Source organism: Emydura macquarii, unplaced genomic scaffold, assembly GCF_026122565.2.
Source record: "Emydura macquarii macquarii isolate MOO-44397 ecotype Brisbane River unplaced genomic scaffold, CSIRO-AGI_Emac_v2 contig_2452, whole genome shotgun sequence".
NCBI classification, from domain to species: Eukaryota; Metazoa; Chordata; order Testudines; family Chelidae; genus Emydura; species Emydura macquarii.
This window is the reverse complement of record NW_027132589.1, coordinates 2,577,135-2,603,446: the sequence shown is the minus strand read 5'-3', so window position 1 is coordinate 2,603,446 and position 26,312 is coordinate 2,577,135. Positions and strand designations below refer to the sequence as shown.

General features: G+C 41.9%; 1 protein-coding gene across 2 annotated transcripts in view; it reads left to right on the top strand.

Annotated features, from left to right (window-relative positions):
• The first annotated feature begins 11,778 nt into the window (after positions 1–11,778).
• The window catches only part of ECI2 (enoyl-CoA delta isomerase 2), a 37,791-nt gene continuing 23,257 nt past the window's right edge, over positions 11,779–26,312 (top strand). Inside the window, exon 1 of one of the 2 annotated variants that reach the window (XM_067562618.1) lies at positions 11,779–11,924. In XM_067562618.1, coding sequence (XP_067418719.1) covers positions 11,857–11,924 — 68 coding nt within the window. In that variant the 5' untranslated portion in view covers positions 11,779–11,856. The remainder of the gene's footprint in view (positions 11,925–26,312) is intronic. The other variant, XM_067562619.1, reaches the window with a different exon arrangement.

Genomic DNA, 26,312 nt, shown 5'->3' with positions numbered 1-26,312 from the left:
CACAATGTCCACACTGCTGTTTTTAGCACACTAGCTTGAGCTGAGCTAGGGCGAGTCTTTCTGCCTGTGCTGGGAATCACACCTCCCAACTACAGTGTGAACACTGCCCAGGAGGGAAATTCTGGTCTTTCAGAACTGCAGAGCACACTTTTATCATATGGGAAAACTTATTTGCAAATGTTGTATTTGTATATAACTAAGAATAATGGAATGAAATTAAGAAAAGAAAAATGTAAGATGACTTATCAGGGAAAACTTCTTAATGATAAGAGCTATTGAGCTATGAAAGAACCTCCCAAATTAAGCATTGGAAGCCCTTATGTTTGACATATGTAAAATTAGACTATATTAAAGCTCTAAAATATGTTAAAGGGGACAATCATGCACTGGAAGTGAAATGCATGAGTTGATCTAATAGATCTTTTCCATTGCAGGCAGCTACAATTCTTTGATAAACCAAATACACAGAAAGATCGCTGGTCTGGTTTACCCTACAAAATTAGGTTGACGTAAGCCACCTCACATTGATTTATTTATGCATGTGTCTACTCTTAAATTTGTCTCCTGCCCATGTAAATGCCCCATTACGGCGACACAGAAACTAGAAGCCACCCCCTCCATTTAAAATCGACATGTATTTTTCAAATGCCTTTTCCTGATTGCCCACCCTAATATGCACACCTAATCATGGACAGGTTACAGGCATAACCAAAAATTCATGGGAACTGTGACCTGTTTGTGACTTTTTCTCAGAATAACCAGAGGTGGGGGGAAGGAGAGTGGAAGAGGAATGACAGCTGGAGCCCCATCGTTGGGACAACTGACATCCTGAGCCTCACCACCATGGGGGGAACACAGCCCTGGCTCCAGGCCTGGCTGAAGCTATGGAGCAGGGATGCACAGCTCCAGCTGCAGGGCATAGAGGGCACACAGCTCCGGCTCTGGCCCTGGCTGCAGCTGCTGACTGCTGAAATGAAAGAAGTCATGGAGGGCTGGTAAAGTCATGGAATCTGTGACTTCCATGACTAAATCGTATCCTTAATTATGGGATATGAATAGCATTTTGGGCTGGAGAACATTGCTCCCCTCTTGCTCCCACTCACCCCTGCACAACTTGTTTATGCCCTACCATGCATTGCCAAAATTTTCCCAAAGACAGTGTGCCAGATGATGGCAAGCTGCACACTGGGACACCTATCCATGGTGCACTGAACTGTGCATCGACACAAGCACTCCTGGTGAGTATGCACGGTGCTGACACAAGGAGTAAAATACGCACACACATGAAGGACACACTCACTGCAACAACTTCATGTGGATGTAACTTGCATCAAACAAACTTTGTAGTGTAGCATATCACTCTAAAGTGGAATGTGCAAGCAAATTGGTATATTTGGAAACGATGTGGAAAAGAAAAACAAATTTGAAGGTGTACCATATCAAGTTAAATGGAGGAGTACAAGAAACAATAAAAAAAATGCAGCTGAAAAAATACAACAATCTTTGGCTCATCATTAACATATAGTGGCAATAATCCTCTAGAGAGGGCATTGCCAGCCATTAGGGACTTGTCTGACAAACAATAAACCTAAGGCAACTTACCAAATGAGCTCACGCTGCCCTCTCTAGAGAGTCCTATAGCTTCATTATATTGGTGCAGACAATCCTGCAATAGTAAACATTGAATTAGTGTTCCATTATATTACATTTCTGGTGATGAAATTTCTGGCTGTTTCAGATTGTATCCGGCTTAAACTAGTTATAATATATAGACATTTTCAGTACTAACACATTTTTATTTGACAAAAAATGTAATATCTTGGAGCCAAATTCTCCACATAGATATGTGTGGAGGGCTCTCATTGGCTTTAAAGAGGAGCCTTGCATGCATATTCAAAGATAAAATTTGGCCTTGTGAATCCATAAATAATTTTAGAGATTAAAAATCTGTCTCCCAGTTTCATATAAAAACTGGTTACAAACTTCAAACAACCAATTAAACATTTATTGAAAATAAAGAAAATGTTGCAGACAGCTAAAAAAAAATCTATTTGATTCAATATTTCTATTAACTTTTTAAATGTTGAATATTATTTCTAATTCAATATTACAACTATTATTATACATTTTCAAACGCTTATGGAGAGTTCATCTGTACCTCCTCATTGTGGAAGTTGTGCAGTTAAATCCTACATAACTCTGATTATTTAGAATTTTTAAAATAGGCCAAAATTCTGAAGTCCTTACTCACTCAAAACTCCCACTGACTTCAATATGACTACCTGGGTGATAAAAATTAAGAATGTGCTTAAATGTTTTGCTAGATTACATCCAGGGTGCTCAGCACCTTGCAGGGTAGAGTCCTTAGATTTTAGGCCCTGATTCACCAAAACATTTAAACACTTGAATAACCCTAATACTATTCAGCGAGGGTACTTACCATGTGCTTTACTTTAAACACATAAGTAATCCCATTAAAATTCAATGGGACAACTCAAGTACTTATAGTTAAACTGGGTTGAAGTGCTTTGCTGAATAGAGGCTTTCAGGATTTAAAGCCCAGATTCTGAGAACTGCTAAAAACTCACAAGTCATAGATGTGGTAGCTACTCCTCACATCTCAGGATCAAAGCCTTAGTTAATGATTTAAGTTAATTTTTATTTAAATATTCCCAGATTTTACAAAAGCTATTATTCTGTTTTTACTAATTTTCACCCAAATTTTGAACCACTTGAGCACATGAAAATACTAATGTTAAGAAAATCCAGTACATTAGGTGGATTGTTTATGTTAATAATAAATTAGACTAAGTGTAAGTACCAAGCTGTCTGTTAAAGTAAGACAATATAGTATGCATACACATGCATTTATGTGTATGTGTACATATTGTTAATGTACAGTTCTTTAAATAAACCGCACATTAAACTGCTTTTACTTTCAATACTCTTACTTTTCTCTATCTGTTGCTTTTTTCTGTCTTCCCATTCCCCAGTATTAACCCTGATATTTATCCATAAAACTGTGAACTTAATTTTTTGCACTGATTTTCACCTTTTTTTTATTTTTGTGATAAAGACGGATGCTTCCCAGGAAATGATAAACAACATAGAAACTGAAAATGAAGGGTCTTGAAAATGGGCCAGATCCTAAGGCTTCTACTCAGTCCTAAATCAGGTAAAACTTAGTTTCTCTGTGAGTTTTGCCTCAAAAAGATTGATCAATGATATTAGGATATGGCCCAATAAAAACGCTCTGCATCTTTCAGTTGATGCTCTCAAAGTACTCAAACATTAATTAATTTCATCACACAGCACCACGGTGAGGTAAGTATTATTATCTCCATTTTACAGAGAAAGAGCAACTAAGAAGTTAAGAACAAAATTTTCAGAAATGGCCACGAATTTAAGGTGGATCAGTTTTTTGGATCCCGACTTGAGAAATCTTGTGCCAGCTTTTCAGAAATACTAAACTTCCACAGGTCTAATGAAAAATAAGTCACAAGTGTCTCAAACTGGACACAGAAACTGATGCAGCCTAAATCTGTGGCTACTTTTGAAAATTCAGCTGCATTTGATTTGATTTTGGCTAAAGTTACACAGCAAGTCTACGGCACAGCCAGGAATAGAACCCAGCTTTCCTGACTCTCAGGCCTGGTCTACACTCAGGGCTGTCCCTAGGAGGGTGCGGGGTGAAACTGGGACCCTGGCAGTAGCCGCCCATCTCCTGCTGGGTCTTGCCCCGATTCGCCATACCCTAAGGACAACTCTGTCTACACTTACTGTGAAATTCGGCGGTAGTCAATGGGAGATACGCAAACTACATAAAGTAGCTTGCGTATCTCCCATCGACTTCCTAACTTCTACTTACCGCAGCATCTTCACTTTGCTGCGCCAACAGGAAATGTGCTCCTGTCAATGCAGCATTACTCTTTTTCTGGTGGTGGATTTATTAAATCAACTTCCGGATCGATTGAGCGGATCTCCACTTCCGCTCAGTTGATCCCGAAGAATCGATCTGACAGCGGTGAATTTGCTGCCATCAATGAAGACATACCCTCAGTCCTGTTAGTTGACCAATAGATGAATGCTTCCTTTCTGCATCTGACATGTTATGTACAAATTTTGAAAACTTTAAAGATGTATTTCCAGGTATTAGAGAAAGTAGAGAAAAGGATTTCATAATTAATTAATGGTATGTGAGGGCTGTCTCAGGAGGGAAAATTCAAAATCTTAAATATATTTAGTTTGAGAAAATAGGGAGAGAGAGAGAGAGATTGCAAGGTGATCTCAATGGCTGTGATTTTAAAATCCTAGCCATTATGGTGTTCAAGTACCTAATGGAACACACCAGGGCATGATCTGTTCTGTCATCAAGGAAGAGCTAAAATGTAAAGTAATGAGCTGAAACTGGAGGAAGAAAAGTTTAACAGTAGATATTAAGGTTTTCTTGTCTTCAATTTAGATTGTAACTTTTTTAGGACAGGGACCATCTTTTATTCTATGTTTGCGGAATGCCAAGTACAATGTGGCCACAATCTTTGGTTGGGGCCTGTAGACACTTTCATTGTAATACAAGTAATTCATTATGATAATCTAAAAGAATTATTGGGGTGTGAAGAACTCTGCCATATGATGCTGTGAGACTAGACAGCATATGTTTAAGTTATAGTACAGTACATTTACTAAATAATATTATATATATATATATGTCATAAAATACTGCAATGGATTAAATTGATCACTGCTTACTCTCCATTGAGGAATTCTGTTTTTTACATTCACAATTACTTGACACCATCATATCAATCCATTCCTAAGCTTTTAGCAATACCCAGAGCATTAGAAAATGACATCTGGCAGCATGCATTGCAGTTAGCACAGTATTACACTTTTATGTTTTGCAATCCTATGAATTTTTTATAGAGGTCACAGTTTCATTCTGCTCTCCAAGTAACAGCTTCTGCAGTTAGCTATGCTATAGGCTCATGGTATTATGAGTCAACTTGGCTGGTCCTTTAGTTAGATAATATGCTGATAAAAAGATGGGTTAAATTTATTCATTTATTTGTTCATTCATTCATTCCCTAATCATTGATGAAGGTGAATTCTGCAACCCAGAAATACAATTACCGTAGGGAACTAAAAGATAATAGGTATCACATGGAGATAATCACACCACTATGCTGATGAAGCAGAAGAGGCAACTGAGAGTTTCATTCTCCTAAGATTAGATTATTTTATTGAAAGTACACCCACTCATTTCTTATGTTTGGAAAAAAAGCCTGTTTTAATATTCTTGCCCTCTATTTATAGAAATGCCACAAGTCAGAGAAAATTTATCACAATGGATGAAAGATAATTTAGAAAAGAAACCCTGTGATGCCTTTGACTTGAGCAGTAACCTGTGCAGGTAGAAGCAATGACAAGTGCATTTTACAGCAGTACCTGTATAATACTGCTAAAGATACGCAGACATTTCAAACAAGTGAGATTTGGCTTTTGATCTCTTTGGAGCACAGTTCTTTCCTCCAGGGATGTAGTTGTTTTAATAAGTAGGTCAGTCATGTATTTTAGATGGGAGAGTAAATTTACTGTTTGAACTCCTCTATTTGTGGATGAAAACATTGATTATTACAGTTCTGCACAGGGTACAAAAGCATGTTTGATGTTTGCTGAGACCCATCAAATATTTATCAATGTTCCTGCAAGATGACTTCAAATTATATTCATGTGCTGCCCTTTCTCTAAATGTATTATCTCATGGGAATGGGGATCGGAGAGGGAAATAAAGCACAAATATTTTTTCTCGTAATGTGTAGATTACATATAAATAGCAAAATCTTTAATTTTCTTTATGTCTAAATGTCTCCATAATTAGTGCACTCTTGATCCTCCCCCTTATATTCTATCTGAGAAACCTTTGAGACCTGATACGTTTTCATCAATATGCATATTTATTGTTGGGATTATATTGTTAATTCTGGTAATTAATTTCCAGCAATATGATTGTAGTATGTTATACTTTTATCCACTGGATAAATGATGTTATATAATAAAAACCAAAAAAAGGTTTACAAAAACCCCTCACACACACCAGAATTTGAATGCATCCTTCTGTAAATTACCAGCTGAGTCCCCTCTCTAGCCCCACACGTTGAGAATAGTGAAGAGGCAAGTGGTGGTCATTTGAGGGAGTGCGGGGAGAAGGTTCCACAACTCAATCTCTGCAGAGTTCAGGGAAAGTATCTAGTAGACAAAGTCATAAGAAGAACCAGGGGTTGGAAGTTAAAGCCAGGGAAATTCAAATTAAAAATAAAGGACACTTCTTTTAGCTGTGAGGGTGACTGATCACTGGAACAAAGTACCAAGTAAAGCAGCAAATTCTCCATCTCCTGGTGTCTTCAGAACCAGACTGAATATCTTTCTAGAAGATAGATTTTATTCAAACACAAGTTATTGGACTCAACATAGGCGTAAATGGGTGAAATTCAATGGCCTTGTTATACAAGAGGTCAGACTAAACAATCTAATGATCCCTTGTGGCCTTAAAATACGGGAATTTATGTATCCCTTTTCTCCATAAGCCCTCTTGGAGCTGATTGGCTGTAATGGAACAGCATCCACCTTTGACAACTTTGCTAAACCCTTTGACAAGAACCAATTGACATCAGAGATGAGTGCATAGACAAATATCTTGAAATTTTTCAGGTCATGTGGCCCGAAATCTTACAATGGCCTGTTTTGTTGGGTTCTTCCTCAAGATTTTAAAAAAATGTATGCAGAGAAAGTAAAAACTGAAGTTTCTTCTCATTTTCTCACCCTCTTCTCAAGTCACATTGGTTTTACCTAGTTTGGAAATGCCACGTTCTTCCTTTTGTTGTAGGCCTGCCTAGTAGGATTTGTCTACATTTTCTCATGGCATAAAATGCCTCAATCTTGTCTATACACCCACTCCCACCATTGCTATCACTCCTAAGATGTTCCTATGATAGTGAAAGGATGGAGAGTTTCCTAAAATTACCTGCGCAAACAAATAATATGTAAGTAGTTCTGTTAAATAAATATGAAAACTTCACTCATGTGAACCATTCAGTACCTGGAAAGATAATGGAGCAAATAATCAAGCAATCAGTTTGCAAACACCTAGAAAATAATAAGGTAATTAGTAACAGTCAGCATGGATTTGTCAAGAATAAATCATGTCAAACCAACCTAATAGTATTCTTTGACAGGGTAACAAGCCTTGTGTATAGGGGAAACAGTAGATGGTGTATATTTTGACTTTAGTAAGTCTTTTGATAGTGTCTCAGTGGTGCCAGAACCAGGAAGCCAGAAGGCCATGGCCCCTCCATTCTGAAAAGTGGGAGGGCCAACCCCAACCACTTTTTAAAAAGGGCATAGTTTGGGAGGCAGGGGGTGGCATTGTCTCCCCAAACTGCAAGCCTTGGGCAGGCACGGAGTAGCACTGGCGGGACCTGCACTTTTGCAGTGGAGGAGCTGATAAGCTGATCAGCTCCCCTGCCGTGAAGCACATTAGCTGCCCAAGGTGCCAGCCCCTTCCTGGTGGGGGACTGAAGTGGACTTTAGCCTCCCCCTTGCCACGAGGCTTGGCCCTCTCTGTGGCCCTGCCCCTGCTCTTCTTCTTCCCCCAGGTCCCACTCCCTGGCCGGGCTAGAAGCTAGAGCCGGGCCGTGGTAAGAGCTGCCCAGGGAGCCCGGGCCACTGTGGGGAGCTCCAGACCCTTCACCTGCTCTGGGCAGCTCATCTTGGGGGTTTGGGACACGGGCGGGGGCTGCTCTCGAGCACCCATTACCCTGCCCCAGGTCCAGAGCTCCCCACAGCAGCTTGGGCTCCCTGGGTGGCTCTTACCACGGCCCGGCTCAGGCTTCTGGGCTGGTCAGGAGGCAGAGCCTTGGGTGGGAGAGGAGGAGTGGGAGGTAGGACCAGGGAGGGGGGCGAGGCCTCAGGGGAATAGGAGGAGCAGGGATGGGGCCCCAGGAGAAAGAGGAGGAGCATGGGGCTCGGCCATGGAGGGAGCGGGGCCTTGTAACCCCGCACCCTTCTACCGAGGTTCCAGAGCTGCTGTATTGTTTCACATGACCGTCTCATAAACAAAATAGGAAAACACAGCCTAGCTGGAGCTACTATAAGGTGGGTGCATAACTGGTTTGAAAACTATTTTCAGAGAGTACTTATCAGTGGTTCACAGTCAAGCTGGAAGGGCATATCGAGTGGGTTCCACAGGGATGGGTTCTGGGTCTGGTTCTGTTCAATGTCTTCATAAATGAATTAGATAATGGCTTAGAGAGTACACTTACAAAGTTAACAAATGATAAAAGTTGAAAGGAGTTGCAAGTGATTTGGAGGACAGGATTAGAATTCAAAATGATCTGAACAAACTGGAGAAATGGTTTGAAGTAAAGAGGATGAAATTCAATAAGAACAAATGCAAAGTACTCCACTTAGGAAGGAACAATCAATTGCACACGTACAAAATGGGAAATGACTGCCTAGCGAGGAGTACTGCGGAAAAGGATCTGGGGTTTAAAGTGGATCACAAATTAATCTGAGTCAACAATGTAACACTTGCAAAAAAAGCGAACGTCATTCTGGGATGTATTAGCAGGAATGTTGTAAGCAAGACAGGAGAAGTAATTCTTCCACTCTACTCTGCACTGTAAGGCCTCAGCTGGAGTATTGTGTCCAGTTCTAGGCACCACATTTCAGGAAAGATGTGGACAAATTGGAGAATGTCCAGAGAAGAGCACCAAAAATTATTAAAGGTCTACAAAACATGAACTATGAGGAAATATTGGAAAAATGGGGTTTGTTTACTCTGGAGAAGACAAGACTTAGTGGGGACATAATAACAGTTTTCATGTACATAAAAGATTATTACAAGGAGGAGAAGGAGGAGAAGGGTGAAAAATTGTTCTTCTTAGCCTCTGAGGCTAGGATAAGAAGCAATGGGCTTAAATTGCAGCAAGGGAGGTTTAGATTAGACATTAGAAAAACTTCCTGATTGACAGAGTGGTTAAGCACTGGAATAAATTGCCTGGGGAGGTTGTGGAATCTCCATCATTGGAGGTTTTTAAGAACAGATTTGACAAACACCTGTCATTAATGGTCTATTTATTACATAGTCCTGCCTTGAGTGCAAGGGATGACTATTGAAGTGCCTTCCAGTCCTACACTTCTCTGAAACTATTAAGAATTTTCTAGAGGCATGATATCATGCTATTCCTTTTATTCTTTGAGGAAAGTAACATTTTTTTGTGATTTTCTTCCAGGTTTATAGTCATATAGTTATATGTACTTAGTATATGCTGAAACTTGAAGAACTTCTGCATTGGTAGAATGTGGAAGCCCATCAGACAATAAGTTTGTTTCTGAAAGAATAGAAATGCTATTTTAAAAACTAAACAAAGTGTTTGAGATCTCAAATCACTAACAGAATGCATGTTCTAGTTTAAAAATGGCAAATAGATAAGTTTTTAAAATAAACTTAATAGATTTGTATCAGTCAAAATCTGAATTCAAGTTTCTAAGTTTCCCCTGCAGGAGTTTATGGCATCACACACAACTAAAAAGATAAAATAGCTATTCTGTTTACCCTGCATTAGGTGTTCCCTGGTGTAATCAATACTTCCAGGGTCATAAGAAACCCAAACTACAAATCCTATGAGGCACCATGACAGATCAAGTGAACATAAATTAATGTTGAAATGTATCAATATGGGTCAAATCAAAACATTTTAATTTAGACAAAAAATAAAGTCAGCAAAATCAAAATTTTAGTTTGCGGAAACTGTATTTTTCATAGAAAAAATATTGAATAAAAATTCCCTGACCAGCTCTATTTTCAGCCCAGTGCCCTGTCCTCCAGTGGCCACTGTAACCATGTTGTTTGCACATCTCTAGATCTAGCTGTACTTAATTCCTGGGTACAATATGCAGCTTACCTCATCATCCCAACCTGGAAGACAACCTGTTAAGTCTTTGGGTGATGAGATCCTTGTTGAAGCAGTTCTTTGATGAAGTCATATTAGAATTTCTATTCCTATTACAAGGTTCCTTCCTTGACAAATTAACTTCAAATATTCCAGCAACCAGTTATTTTACATTAGTCTTCAATGGCAGTTAAACAGACATCTTTTATATGTTACACTGTAACCTACTCTGAGTCAGTCAGGTTTGGCTACTTGTGTGATGACAGATATGTGCCCAGAGAGGACAAATACCATTTCCTGCTGAGTTTTAGCCAGTTTCATTCACTAAGGTTTCAGAAATATAGGGAGGATATTCATACTGGCACCTGCAGCTTGGACCCATCTCCTTATAGCTAGTGAAATCAAGTGAAAAACTCTGGGTTCACTGGCAAAAATCATTAATGCCTCTTTTTGGGAGGGCAGGATGTCGGGATTTCTTAAGCAAGTTATTACTAGAGTTGCTCAAGAAACCGGTTGTTGACACTGGCAATTTTGCTGACTATCCCCAATTTAATTAACTATCTTAAATTACACTTCTTGAGAAAGATGGTTGAGAAAGTGGTAGTGAGGAAACTCAGTTACTGGAGGCCTCATATTGCTTTGCCTGCTATCACTTAGGCCAGGTCAACTCTACTGTTATGTATTTTGTGTCTTGCCTAATTGCCTAGGTTGCCGTAGCAACAGAGCTTAGCTTGTTGCCATAGCAATAGAGTTAGACTATTAGGGGATAGCTCAGCCAGTCCTGGCTGGTTTTAGTGTTAGTTCAATAAAGACTTTCCATAGGTTTGCATCGCTCTGTGTTCCGTGCTGATTTCTCTCTGAATACAAGTACTTTCCAAGAATTTAACATCTACAAACTTGGTTGGCATCAAGGGCGCAATAAGGAGGGTTGGGGAGCAAGCATAAACCCCAATGTAGATGCAGCTATGTCAACTATGGGCATGTCTACACTACAGTGGCACAGCAGCTGTGGTACTGCAGCTGGCAGCTGTAGCCCCATAGTGTAGACACTTCCTACATTGACAGAAGTGTTTTTTCATTGAGGAAGCTAATTCACCCATCCAAGGGGAAGTAGCTAGGTCTTCCGTTGACCTAGCTGCGTCTAAACTGGTCTTGGTCAATGTAACTACAGTGCTTTGGGAGTAAAATTTTTCACAGTCTTCAGTGATCTAGATAGGTTGACCTAATATTTAGACATAGACCAAGCCCATGTTGACAGAAGAGTGCCCCTGACATAGCTAATGTTCCTATGTCAGCAGAAAAACTCCTTCTGTTGGCATAAACTCCGTCTACACTAGGGCCCCCTACACTAGCAAAGCAAATATGGTGTAAACGAGGCTTTAGTCTTAGAGTCTGCACCCGGTTTGTAGAACTAGCCGGAACCGTTCTTCCACCCCAAATTTCACTCCAGTGGATCCTGCCTTTTCTGTCGCAACAATCTGACAGCAAAGTCCTGACCCACGCCACTAAATCAGGTCAAAGTCGCTGTTGAAACTGCTGCTGCTTTCTTGCACCCACAACGCTGGTGCCGGCCTCTCTTGCTCACACTTCTTCTCCACACACGCACATGTAAACTCTCTCCTGTCCTCACACCTTCACTGCCCCTCTCGCAGGCAAGTCCTCCCTCACCCCCTGCCTTAACAGCCCGCCCCGCAGCCCGCCCACTGGCTGGCCGGGCGGGTGCTGGAGGAGGCGGTGGCAGCGGCTCCTCCCCCGGGGGCGGGGCCCGGTGGGCCGTCTCCAGCTGTGACGTGAGCTGTCTCTGTGACGTCAGGATCGCTGCTCGCTCAGGCTGCCGGCGGTCGGGTTTGCTTCCCGTCTCGCGGCGTGAGCTGGAGGAGGCGCCTCTCTCTGCACCGCCTTCTGCATGGCGGCGGCTGCTGCCGCTTTCTGCTTGGCCCGGAGTCTGCGCTCGCGCCTGGTGTGTGGGGCTAGGTGAGCGGCTGCAAGGGACTGGGGGCTGGGCACTGACAGAGGGAGCCTGGGCGTCTTATTGCCCCGCTGAGAGGCGGGACCCGCCGGAAACTCCAGTCCTGAGCCTGGCTGCGGCTGGCTCTTGGTTGGGGATGGCAGGTTTCCCTGGTAAGGGCGACCTTACGGGGCCTGTGCAGAGTAACATGGAGCCTCCCTCCACTGGAAGCATGGTGTGGGATACTGTGCCACATGCAGCTCTCTCCTCGCGGATCCTACCTACAGGACAGACACCTCGCTCCAGCCCCTGAGAACACCTAGCTACTCCTAAGGAGAGAGAGGACTCGTGAACAACAGGGGCCAGGGCCAGAGAGCCCAGCAGGGACGGGAGAGGGTCGGGTGGATCTGTACGTTGGCAACAGGCATTCTTGAAGTGAGGCATCAATGACAGTTGCTTCTGCTGGCTATGGCCGTGATTGGCCCTTGAAGAAAAATTCTGGTGCTGATGTTAACGTGCAACAAACTTCTTCCTCTTGCAGGACTGTGTTAGCTCTTCTTGTGGCATGTCACTTTTCACACACATGCTAGTAGGTGTCTTTGCTGCCAGAAAGATTGTTTGCACTTGATTCATTCTCTGAATTGGTTTTGCAGGCTCAGAGGTCATTTTTATTACAAAGGAGTCATGTTAAATTTTAATAATTTCTTTGTCCTTTAAGACATGTTATTTTCTAAGTCAAAAGTCAGTCGTCTTGTGAAGGTTTTTTTTTTCTTTTTAAGTTATTGCCAGTTTATTCCTAAAGTTTAGTTAATATAAACAAGCTGTCATACATGCTCTGTACGGTGATGCACTTAGTTTGTGTTAAAAAGATAAAATAAAATAGAAATTTGATAAACTTTTAAAAGTGGAATGAGAATGTTTTAGGTCCCATTCAAACATTTACACGCTTAAAATTAAACAGGCAGGTAATCCCACTGAGGTAATGGAACAAATCACATTCTTAAATTTTAGCATATGTATATATATTTACAGTATTGGGAACTTGAACACTTCTTGTTCAGTTAAGATTTGAAACTTTCTTGTAAAGAGTTTGTAACCACAAAACCTCCATTGTGGTAGCTGCATTTACTGCATTGCAGTTACCCATTAGAACAAAAAAGTGAAACTGACAAGTCTTCATTAAGGCTGAATGAATTCCCAAATAGTATTAATAGTGAATGAATTTGGTTTCACTGACTGATCTTAAAAACAGATTTTAACCCCAAAGTGTCTCTTTAAGTTCTAATAAAGATTTTCAGAAAGCACTGAATCAAAGTCACAGATTCAATATATTCGGAAGTTGTAAATTATCAGAGGTAACCTGGTCCTTTATTTCAAAACAGTGGAGTTTATTTTAAATCAATAATTCCAGTGCTGAATAATTAGGAGGTCTTTAGATTGTTTAGAAAGATATGCCATTGAGGGTTATGTGCTAAGTACTTCAAATAGTAACAGGCTTTCAGTGTCTAGTTTGTTTACACGAGCACTCACTATGGAGCAAGCTGAGGTGTAAATCTATAGCACTACAGTGCGCTTTGACATACTGTTCTTTCAAACTGCAATATGTCAGAGTAGACTAGGGAACTTTTAGTGTGCATCACTAGGGTCCACATGGACAGTTAGTGTGTGTCACCCTGTAGTGCTGTAGATTTACATCCCAGCTTGCCACAAGTACATGCTTGTATAGACCTGCCTTAAGATGTGAAAAGAAATGCTAATCTATGTACTTGTCTTATTCAGTGTTGGAAGGGTTGATTTTTAAAGAAAGCTAAATAAAATTTAATATATCTGGACATATGGTAATATGAACCACATTCTGTCTTGGAATTCACTATTTCTAAAGAAATGCAATTTGTTTGGCCTAAAAATCTTGACCATTGAATATAATACCTGCCCCCATATCAGAGAAAGTTTGATTATTAAATACAGAAAGTTTTGGGAAGTAATGGTTATACTTATTATTTTACATCAGACTTACGACTCCAGGTATTCTGTGCAAGCTGCTTGATCTTGTGACCGTTATGTTCTTGTTCTAATTGACAGTCCAGCTCCAATAGTGCTCTGTGAAGTTCTCCCCCATAATGGATCTACATAGAGAGCATTGTATAGAAGGATGGAGTGAGCAAGTAAAATGGGCTCTGGTGAGAAATTTGAGGCTTCTGACACTCCAAACAAGATAAATTTAGAGCCAGCACCACTCAAGGGAAACAATTTGTTGGTAGACATTCTTGTCATCTTCAGACAGGTGCATGTGAGAGAGTAGATTAGTTATTTTGATTGAAAAGTACTTGATTTGAAATGTGCCTGTCAATTTTAGAAAAGATATTAAAACAATGTAATAGTTAACAATATATAGGCTTGAACCAAAACTTCAGATGCAAATACTCCTGAACCTTGAAGTGCTTGAAATCCAGATCCTAATTTGCATACTTGAATCATCTCTGAAAGGTACTTAAAAAAAAAAAAAAAAAAATCCAGTGTTCTACTATAAAACAGCTGAGTTCAGCTTTGGAGGCTTTTTTTTTTTTTTTTGGTATGTGACCTTAATAGCAAGCCAAAAATATGGCTTTTTTTTTTTTTTTTTTTTTAAATATCCTTTAACAGCTTTGACTTGACAAAAGAGGTTTGGGCTTTTTGTACTCCCTTTTGAGACATTTGATCAACACATGCTGATTTATGTCAAAAATCTTCCTGACAGTCAAGCTCACAAACCTATTTTTCTGGCTGGTTCATTCTTCCCTTTCTGCTGGGGACTATCTGCTCTGCTGTTCCTTTCAGCTGGGATGGAGATAGTAGCAGCTGGTGACTTTTTTGACAGGTGAGGCCCATATCACAAACTCTCACAAATTCTAATATTTGTCGCCCTGTTTGCAGTCCTGACTGGAGGGGGGGGAGGAGTTTCTGTTCTGTCATCCAAGATGGCAGCCTTCCTGCACCTGGCACCTGCAGTTGTCCAGTGTCACGGCCCCTGTGGCCATGCAGAAAGCCCTCTACAGTTCTGCTGTCATACCCACTCTCTCACTCATCAGCCAGGAGTGTGGGAGCCATCCCAGGGCAGGAATTGTTGAGCAGCAGGGTGGCCTCCCCCACAGCCAGGGGCTCATCATCCTCCTCTTTGTAATCCTGGCTGGGTGGGGGGTCTCTGTTCTGCCTGGCCAGGATGACTACAGCCTCCCCTGCAACTTGCATCCTGGTGTCTTGGGCCCCTCAGCTGTGTAGGGAGCCCCCTGCACTCCCACTGTATCAGTGCTGAGAGGGAACCCCTGCACCCCTCTGTCAGAGCCAGTCTTATCCACTGCAATCCTGCCATGGACTTACCAAGCTGTGGCAAGCACAATGATGCCATCAAAGTGACTCCTGGCATGGTAAGTTGCCATAGTAACAAGGCAGCACATGAGGCATATATATATATATATATATATATATATATATATATATATATATATGCATTTAACTGTCCTTAAAAAAAAAAAAAAAAAAATCTGTATATACACAAAAAACGTAGCTTTTGGGAATTAGCTTCTGAATTCTTTGGTTAGGCTGTGCCTCACTTACCTAAGCTGACAAGCCATTCCTAGATTGAGATTTTCTCTGTCATAGTTCAGGCCAATTGCACTTGTATTTCCCCTGGGGCTCCAGCAAGACCCACTGTCAGGCTTCCAGCTCCACACCCATTGCATTTCTTTGTTGGGACTCACATTTCACTTCTTTGTGACTAGGGTATTTCCAGGCTGCACAGTTTCCTGCCTTCACTGTGATATTTCCAGCAGAGACAGGCTGCCCAAGTGGTTTATTTACAACATGTATTTACAAGTATCTCCCATCACCATACAGGGCCTTGCCTGGGCTAGCCATTGCTGGGGCCGCTCAGGGTCTAAGAAAACATGCAGTACCTCTGCACCCCCTCCCATCTGACCTCTCAAACCCTGTGGGACCTGGCTTATAAACCCTGCTAGGCCAGCAGGGCAGCTGCAACTCATGGCCTAATCAAACCCTTGGGAGGCTGCTCAGCCTGTGCCCATGCACAGCTGCCTCCCTTCAGTCAATCAAGCCCAGCTACCCTCTCTGCTGCCCCAGAGCTAGCATGGCAGGGAGCTGACTAGGGGTTCACCCCCTAGCACCCTGTCACACCCCCTGCTGTTCTTCTCCTATTTACCCTTCTCATGGAAATACATACAATCCCCCATAACACATAGATGAGTGGAGTCCATTGTATTAAAAATGCATATATATTCAACTCAATTAAGTAAGGTTTAACTCAATTTGGTAAGGTTTATCCAGGATGTTACAAGATATTGATCTGTTACAACCTCCTCCTACCCATGTGTCCCTTGGGCTTGCTTCCCTTTATCTTTATCACTAATGGTCCCAGTTGATATGGGGGTAGGAAGTTTGCCCCACCTGGCATCAAATTTTATGTCAGACCAATTTTCCATCCCGCTGTGAAGGGGTCAGTAAAGAAGAGTGTTGTTACCTCTCTTGTCCCGAGTGGCTAGCAAAAAATATGGGTCTTGCAAATTGTTCTGGTTAGGAGGAGAAATTGATGATGGCGTTAGGTACCTTTGATGCAATCTTATTTATTTACAAGAAATGTACAAAGTCCTGTTTTCCCTGAACACAAGAGGGTCCAAAAACAGATGTTTGAGGGTTGGAGGTGTAAGTAAAGACATTCGTCCCTTAGCCAGCACCAGACTAGGGATATGTCTACATTATAGACTGAAGTCGATTTACTTTAAATCGACTTTCACCTGCCGAATTTTAGAAGTCTCAGGAATGTGATCATACCACGCTCCTTGCTCTGGGCTTTTGTGTCCCCACTCGCTACACTTGGGTCGACATTCAAACCAGTGCACAATGGGTAGCTATCCTACAGTGCAACTAGCCGTAGAGGCTTTTGGGAAGCTTGTCATCCTCCCATGATGCAATGTGCTCCTTCCTCCTCCTCCTTGTCCCAAACAAACTGAAAACACTTTTTTGCTCTGTTTTTCTATGCCGCATGCACGCCATTGCCAGAGAGACATAGTGCAGAGCTGAGCAGACTCCATCATTGTGAGCATCACAAATACCTCACGGCTTATCCTGCAGTATTTTCAAAGGCAAGAGAGGAGCTGCAGCATGGAAAATAGCAAAGTTACTGAGGCTGTCCTGCTACAAGCCATAGAGCGAAATAATTTCCATTTTCTGCAGGCTGTCACGCATCATCTTCAGTCCGTGAAGTGCCAGTTTTGGTCCTGGGAAACATGCACGGATTGGTGGGATTGCATTGTTATGAAGATGTGGGATGATGAGCAGTGGCTGCAGAACTTTTGTATGGAAAAGGCCACTTTCTTTGAACTTTGTGCGGAGCTGTCCCCAGCCCTGAGGTGCGTGAATACTCGCTTGAGACCAGCTCTGACAGTAGAGAAGTGAGTGGCCATCACTCTGTGGAAGCTGGCGACCCCAGACTGCTACTGGTCAGTTGGGAATCGATTCGGAGTCGGTAAATCCACAGTTGGAGCTGCTGTGATGCAAGTGTGCAGGGTCATCAATAGGCTTCTGCTGAGAAGGGTAGTAACTTTGGGAAACGTGCAGGACATAGTGGGTTTGTGCAATGGGGTTCCCAAAATGTGGGGGGGGGGGGGCAATAGATGGCACACATATCCCTACCCTAGCACCTGACCATCTTGCATAGAGTACATAAACCAGAAGGGATACTTCTCAATGATGATGCAGGTCCTTGTGGATCACAGGGGATGTTTCACCAATATCAGTGTGGGGTGGTCTGGAAAGATGCATGATGCATGCATCTTTAGGAACTCGGGTCTGTTCAATAAGATGCAAGTGGGCACTTTCTTCCCTGACCAAAAAATAAACATTGGGGATGTGGAAATCCCAATAGTGATCATGGGGGATCCTGCCTATCCCTTGCTCCCATGGCTAATGAAGCCCTACACTGGGCACCTGGACAGCAAGAAGGAGCGTTTCAATAACAGGCTCAGCAAGTGCAGAATGGTGGTGGAATGTGCATTTGGCCATTTAAAAGCCAGATGGAGATGTCTGCATACTAGGCTTGACATCAGTGAAAAGAACATCCCATCAGTTATATCTGCGTGCTATGTGCTCCATAATTTGTGTGAAACGAAGGGGGCAAAGTTTCCCCAGAAATGGGCTGTGGAGGCTGATAGGCTGGCTGCAAATTTTGAGCAGCCAGATTCCAGTGCTACATTCAGAGCCAACCGTGGAGTGCTTCCGCTTCGGAAAGCATTGAAAAACTGGTTTTGGAATGAACTGCAGTAATGTATGTCTGTGCTGTGCCTTTATTTCCCAACCCCCACCCTTGCTCCAGCAGTCCTCTCCCCTTTCCCCCACCCAAGCTATGAAAGAATAAAGACAGATGTTTTTTAATTTTTAAAGTTTTATTTTTGAGAGTTACATTGTAAAGTGTCACTGTGCAAGCAACTTTAGTCTTTAAAGGGCCACAGAACTCTCGTTGCCAAAAACAACGTAGATGTTTCTATCCTTTGAGCTTTTCTTTTCAAAGCCAATATGGCAAAACAACGAGAGTTCTGTGGCCCTTTAAAGACTTTAGTCTTTAAAGGGCCAAAGTCTTTAAAAACAACGTAGATGCTTCTATCCTTTGAGCAGAACTCTCGTTGCCAAAAACAACGTAGATGCTTCTATCCTTTGAGCTTTTCTTATCAAAGCCAATATGGCAAAAACAACGAGATTGCATGCAGTTCTTAAAGGGGCCGTTGTGTCCTTCTGCTCACCTCCACTGTTGTGGACTGCAGCATGTACTGCAGCCTGCTCAGTCTCCTCCTAGACCACTTAGGGGTGGGGGCTGATAACAAAGCAGTAGGCAGCGGAGCATTTTGGAGGGGCTGCAGAGGGGAGTCTGTCCTGCCGCTGCTCTTCCTGGAGCTCTACCAGATGTCTCAGCATGCCGGACTGATCCCTCATAATACGCAACATCTACTGTTGTGTATCACACTCCTGCTCCTGTGCAGATTTTCTGTGTTCCATGTCCATGTCTAGTTTTTCAGACAAGGACATCCTTCAGGCTCTGAGTCAGCATCCGCGGAGGCGTTGATTAGTTTGCTGAACATGTCATCCCGTGTTTTTTTTTTCCTGCTTTCTAATCTGGGAAAGTCTTTCAGATGGAGTTCAGCAAGAGGGGTGGGAAGGCCGAGGTGTCTACTGTAAGATAAGCAAAGCACAAAGTTGCCATTGTTAGCTGATCCAAAGTAGTAAAGGAAATGCTAGAATGTAAAAAATACTCCCCTTCATGTTCACAAGGCTATGTCAGACCCACATTCCATTCTGTATGTCTCAGAAGGGACGTACTGGCATTACAGACATGGTAAGCAAGGGGCCCTTGTATCTGTTATAGAGAAGCTTCATTAGCACTAAAATCCACAATCCACACTTGAGTAAGGAGCGGGATCACCGGGCTCCCTTGTAACATGCAGAACAGATTAAAGGACACTGTGGGTGAATTGTAGCGGCAGAAAACAGGGCAATCAGTGTCCCAATCCATAATGCCCATTGCAACAGTACTAGGGGTAGGAATAGTCTTGGGGACCCCATCCACAGCAGAGGAATAAAACGGAGCGACTGTATTGATTGGGTACTTTAAACTTGTGCCATCTTCCCTAGGTGACCATGTGTGATATCAGTCTCCTGAGGGTAATGCAGGAGGAAAGGGAAGATTTGCTGCAGGCATCGGGGTACAGGCCTGACCCTTATGCTGCTAAGCTGTGTTCCACAATGATGCCGGCTTGTTTAATAGTAGAATGGTGGGAAAAGTATCCTACCGTGGCAGAAGAAATAAGGCTGCCCTCCCCAGAAACCTTCTGCAAAGGTTACATGAAAGTTTCCTTGAGATATCCACAGAGGATTCTCGGAGCATACCTCTGCACATAAATAGTCTATTCCGGGAGTAACCCTCCACTGAAGTCTGCCAACACCCAGTAAGACCCTCCCCTCAAAAACACAAACTCGTTTTAAGAAGCTGGACTGGGGACATAACTGAAAAAAAATATTTGCCACACATACTCACCAGATGTGCCTTCCCCTGCATCTCAATCAGTCCCGCTGTCTTGTGTGTGGCTGGACTGCTCTGGGGTAATAAGCAGGTCTTGACTCTCAGGGAGAATGGATACCCTGCTTTCCTGCATCCTGCTTTTGAGGGGAGAAGCTATTTCCTGTTTACGTGGCAATGTTACAGCAGAGTGTGAATGTCTGGAGCGTTCACAGTGAGGCATTATGGGATACCTCCCAGAGGGCCAATGGTGTCAATATACATTGCGCTCTGCCTACACTGACGCAAATTTGACCCATGGAATTCAAATTCAGCGCTACGCCACTTGCAGAGGTGGTTTTAGTAAGTTAACTTTTGTCATGCTTTAAATCGACGGAAATTACGTGCCAGTAGAGACGCACACTTTAGGGGCATTACGTTGACCTCCATTGCCAGTGTAGACCAGGCCTGTGCTTGTCCAGGGAGTGAGAGTCTTTCTGTCCCTTTTTTGTTTCTGTGTGCTCTCTCTCTTTCTGTCTCTCTCACACACACATACCCACGCACCACTAAAACAATACCTAGGAAGATCTCTGCTTAAATAGTTCAAATTCCTGGGTGGCCTCTGGTGTGCCTTTGTTTTGAGCAGTGACATGTGCCTGTCCTTTGATTTGGAGTTCACTATTATTTCATAAAGGGGTTTAACTGTTTCCAGTGGACAGCAGCTGTTACACCCACCAGCTTCAAAATGGTTTAACCCATCCTAGAACAGTACAGTGACTGGAGATACTAAGGGCCCAATCCTGCTTCCGTTGAAATCGGCAGGGGCATTTTGATGAAATATGTATTTATATTTGATAGAAGTTAATTTGAATTTGTGAGCAGTGTAAGACTTATGTCTATTAATTTCCTTGCCCTTAAGTGCTTGGGTTTTGTGAGTGGTGAGATAGGTATGATACACTTGCCACTTAGTAATGTTTGCTAGTATTTGAAATGAAGTCTTTGGTATTGAAATGAAGTCAGGTATTCCCCAGTTTTTATATTTTTAATTTCTTGCATAGATAGAAAATGGCAGTTTAAAATAAATGGATTGGGATTGGTCACTAAATTAGTAAATTGAGTGTATGGTGCAGGTCAAGCTAAAGGTGCCTCATTCAATTTACATTCGACTAGCTGCATAGTTCCCTATGTAGCTGAAGTTAGTCAAGTATATACACAGAGTCACCTACTGTGATGCTGAATGTTCGTAAAAAATTCACCAAATTAATTACCAAGACCAGGGTACTTGGCTTCACAGTTAATGCTTAACAAACTAGGCCACAGTGCATCCCAGTCAACTCCCTAAGGCCAGATTTTCAAACCTGAGTATCTAATTTCACAAGGGATAGTGCTCACAAAATTCCAGTTTAGTCAACAAGAGCTGCAGGTGCTCAGCACTTTAGGAAAAACAGTCTACTTCTATTTAAATGCCTAAATGTGGATTTTGAAGCCTAACCTTTTAGACACCCAGGTTAAAACGTTGGTCATGATGTTGTATGTCTTAGTTATCTATAGGAAACAGTTGTCCTGTAACAGTAAAAAATCAAATGAAAACAAAGAAAAACAAAACAGCAACCTCATCAATTCTGTAGCTGAACCAGTATTTTATAGCTGACAATTATTATATAGCTAGGTATCTGTTTTGGAACATGGATTAAAAAATACCTTTCTATTACAGTTAATGAGTTTTGAAGCCGTTTTTCATTGAATTTAATTGACGAAACTGAAAAAGTCATATTCTTTAGTCCTAGGTCTTTAGCTGGTTCTGAAATAGTTTTGCTGTCCTAAAAAGATTCTGATCATTTCATAAATGTGAACAGGATGTTGTTAGACTGTAAACGTATTTTTGAAACTCAGCAGCTAGGAAAAGAGGGGTGAATTCACAACGCTTCAGCAGCTGGACTCTTTTTCACCACTGTTTTAGTTAAATTTGTTGAAAGTAAGCCTAATGGCACTGAACTGGCAACACTTTAACTTGTTTTTTTATGTATGTAAATTTTTCCTTGTGTAGACTTTGTAGACATTGAGATTTGCTTTCTGAAATGGCATGAAAATGGTTTTTTTCTTGTCTACATTAGTAATCAAGCCATTTTCAATACCAGTTCAGGGATACTGTTGCCATGAAAACCATTTTCATCTGTGGTTCAGATTCCCAGTATAAACAGTATTTGAAGAGTATCAAATTCAAATACATACTTGCACATGGCTCTAGCCAGAGTATTAAGTTATATATACTACATCAATAGAACACACTCTCACTGATTAATCAGTAATCCTGAAGGCAGGACATTATTACCTAGCAACTTGTCAGAGTTGGTTCTTCCAAATCTTTTTATGGGAGTCACAACATTATATTATTTCACTAATTTTCATGTTTGTAATTTTTTTCATGAAAATAATTTTAAAGAATCTACATATAGAAACTCTGGACCTTGCCTAAGAGCTAGAATATCTTTTGCCTCTTAGTTTGTCATTAATAGTCTCATTCCTTTCCAGTTTACTTTTACTTGTGTAAGAGAAGGCTTTCACAAGGATATAAAGGGAATAATTACAGTTTCCTTTGTAACAATTGTAATTAAAGAATATTAGTCCCATTTTGCCTCTCTGAATAATACAGTGTATCTCAACGTTTATTAACTGTTTTTTAATCTGAAAACTATCAAATGCAGCTGATCAATTCACCTTTAACAATGGTGAAGCAGCACTTTAATCTGCCAAGGGATACCTCATTATATTGTGTATTTTACATGCTAAAACAGTGTAATAGTGTAAAATGTTAAGAGCCCATGGTGATAGTAGGCCTAAGTTGCAATTGGAAGAAATATTAAACCTTATCCCCCAGAGTCTTTTCCTGCTAATTCATACAAAAACTATAACGTACCTTGTCTTCACTAGGTACATTCAAGAACATTCACCATAAATACATTCACATTAGTTACTTTAAGTTAATACACTTTTTTTTTTGTAGTGAAGACAAGATCTTTGTCTAATGTCATGCTAGTCTCTGAAAAGCTATGTCAATCACTTAGCAATGATTAAGTATACCTCCTTCCACACATCACCATTGTGGAAAATCACTATTGGTTGCTGAATTCTAAAGGAACAGGGTTTGTCAGTGGCCTAGCACTAGTCAAAGTCTCTGCTCCAGCCATCTTCTTATTAAGGATATGTAATTTCATGGGTCTTTCATATTGATTGCATCCTAAAATGCTTTTGATACACATAGTAGCAGAAAGAATTTTAAGAGGAGAGAAAAGGTCATTTCGTAAGAGTTGGGATAGTTGGTGAGGCAGGTACAACAAGGCTGTTTCAGACAGCAGGAGCTGCAGCACAGAAGGTTCTCACACCTGCTGTAGCCACTCTACATTTCCTAGTACAAGACAAGAAAGTCACAAGATCGGGGCATGCACAGGGGGGCAAGCAGGGACCCCCCAATAATCGTTGGGGGCACAGAACTCCTCTGGCCAAGGTGGTGGGAGGAGGGAACCGAGTGAGCTCCTGCTGCCCCGAGGCAGGGAGTGGGAGGAGGAGGAAAGCACAAGCTTGGACTGCGGGTGGAGGGAATGGCAGAAAGTGAGATCCGGAGGGGGGAGGGTGGCACAGAACGTGTCCCTCCAAAAGGAGTCAAATTTAAATTTCTGCACACACCCCTGCATAAAAATACTATGAACCAAGAAATCAGCTGGAGAAACACTACTATTTTTTTTAACATAAAAGCTCTCCTGCTGAAATCTTTTTAATATGACATTTTGACTGAGTGGTAAGTAACAGGTCCATCAATGATTGTTAGCTAGATGGGCAGGGATTGCTGTTTGCCAGAAGCTGGGAATGGGTGACACGATGGGCTGGATACTTGATGATTACCTGTTCTGTTCATTCCCTCTAAAGCACCTGGCATTGGCCACTGTTGGAAGACAGGATTCTAGCCTAGATGGGCCATTGGTCGGACCCAATATGGCCATTCTTATGCTCTTATGTTCTTAACTTAGACTTGCATAGCTGTGTGATGGGGAGTGCAAACCCCACATTGGCCACGAAGGGGTTAATGACAGCCTGTGGGATCAGTTACCTGTGCCCTGCTACACCTGCAGTAGGTATCAGGTCTAGAGAGTGGAAGTGAAAGAGGAGCCACCAGGCCAGTTGGTGGCTGACTGAGAAGGGGAGCAGATTTCTAGTTCTCACTTGGTGAGCGAAGCCTGGCTGGACAGAGGAAGCTGAGTAAGACTGCAGATGTCAGAGTCTCCCTGAGAGAAGCTACGTCTGAAGCAGGGTGTCCAGAGGAGGGTTAGCTAGAAAAACAGACTGAATAGAAGGACTGCATCCAGCCATAAACTGGGACAGTTAGTTCTCCTCTCTGGTTTTGTTATATTTGTTTTGGAACTTGGATACTCCAAAACAGAGGAACTGCGTGTGACGTGACGTAGTCCTGACAGCATCAGACCACATGGGAGGTGGATGCTATGTATGACTACTGAAGATCTGGTGGGAAAGCGGGGAGGAGGAGTAGTGCTTTGACAAGCCACAAGGGAGTGCTGTAAAGGCCAACCCTACCAAAGGCTGAAAAAAGGCACTCGTCCTTTCCACTTGAGAATATATTGACAGGATTGTCCGGCAGGCATGCTATTCTTCTGATAGGATTATCTACAATGAGATTATGCACTATGATATCCAGCTGTGAATTTACCCTCCTAGAAGAAACAAAGTGGTTCCTTTAAAAGAAAAAGAAAAAAATCTGAGAAGAGCGGATAAGGGGAAGAACTAGTGTCTAATTGGCTAATCCTTCAAGCTCTTGTGGTGAGGCCTTTTCATTTTAGACTGGGTTGTTATGTCTGCTCAATATTGGGTCTCCAATAAATATTGTAGTAGGAGCCCCCTCCCATACTCCCCTGCTGAGTGGTGGGTGCATGTGTTGTTTAAGACTAGCTGGGAGAACAAAAAATTTAACTGTTCTTTTTCTGGATGGTGCTCTTTGTTGTTGCAAGGACAGTGTGTGCTGCATATCTGTTGCTATACTAAAATACACTTCAGAAATGTATTGAATGTACAAAATTCTGCAGGTGGATAGTGAAATGCTTTAGCAAAACGGTTCAGCCTGCCAGGAAATTTGTATACTACATGCACAAATAATGGACTTGATCATAGCCACTTTTTAAAAAAGTGTCAGATGACTATCAACCTTTTAATCATTTTTAAAATCCTTTTGTTGGTGCTTCACTTGGCTACTCATGAGGCTTTTAGAAAACTAAAGTAAAATCAGTTTTGCATGAATCTGCATCTCCATGTAAACCATTTATTTTATTTTATTTTTCTGTAAAAATAGTTTTATTTTAAATACTGATTTTAACCCCTTGCATTCCTTCCTTTTCTGAATTGATTGCTGCATAAGGGCAGCCGGCCACCCAACACTCCTCCTCATCTCCTAATCTCAGGCTATGGTACATTAGAGATTTTACAGTGGTTTACAGCAGTTGCACCGGTGCAGCTACATGCTGCAAACTCTCTAGTGTAGCTGCTCTAAACTGACGGGAGAGAGTTCTCCCACTGATTTAATTAATCCACCCCCAACAAGCGACAGTAGCTATGTCGGCAAGCGGAGCTCTCACTGACTTAATGCTGTCCACACCGGCGCTTAGGTCAGTGTAATTTATGTCACTTGGGGGGTGGCTTATTCACACCCCTGAGTGACATAAGTGATAGTGTAGACACAACCTTAGTCTTTTTGTCTCCTTAACAAACACATTGATGTTAAGGTGGTGAGAGCATAATGCTCCTCCCTCAGTCCCCTTTCTTTCTTTCTTCTCTGACCTCACGATAACTCATGGAGAAAAGAGAGGAATGGGAGGGAGAAAACAAGCAATTTTAAAAAAAATGCTTAAGAGGATTTGAACTCTCAATTCCTACAGCACTAGCAAACATTTTCCCTCATCACTGGTAGCTCTGCCAAGCAGGCAGGAAGTGGGCCATGCTAGCAGCTTTTTTGATGCTCTGTGTTCACATGTCAGATTCTGTACTAGCAGCAGGGGAGAATGGCTAGCATGGAACTCCCATGCAGATAATTACTCCTTTTAAAAAAAAAAATTGTGAAGTAGTTAATCATGCTGTGGCAGGCCCTTTGAACACTCTGAGGATTGAGTTAAGACCCTTGTAGCCTTTAGAAAATTACAACTCTGGTGGGCATCCTAGTTAACAGTACAAGCACAGCAGGAAAAGATTGAAAAGGTAGTTACCATATTATGAAGACTAGTTTCCCCACTTACTCACCACTGCCATGAGTTAAAATATTCAGGGAAAAAGCTCAAAGCAACTAAAGTATAAATGAATATAGCAGCTTGTCACATTC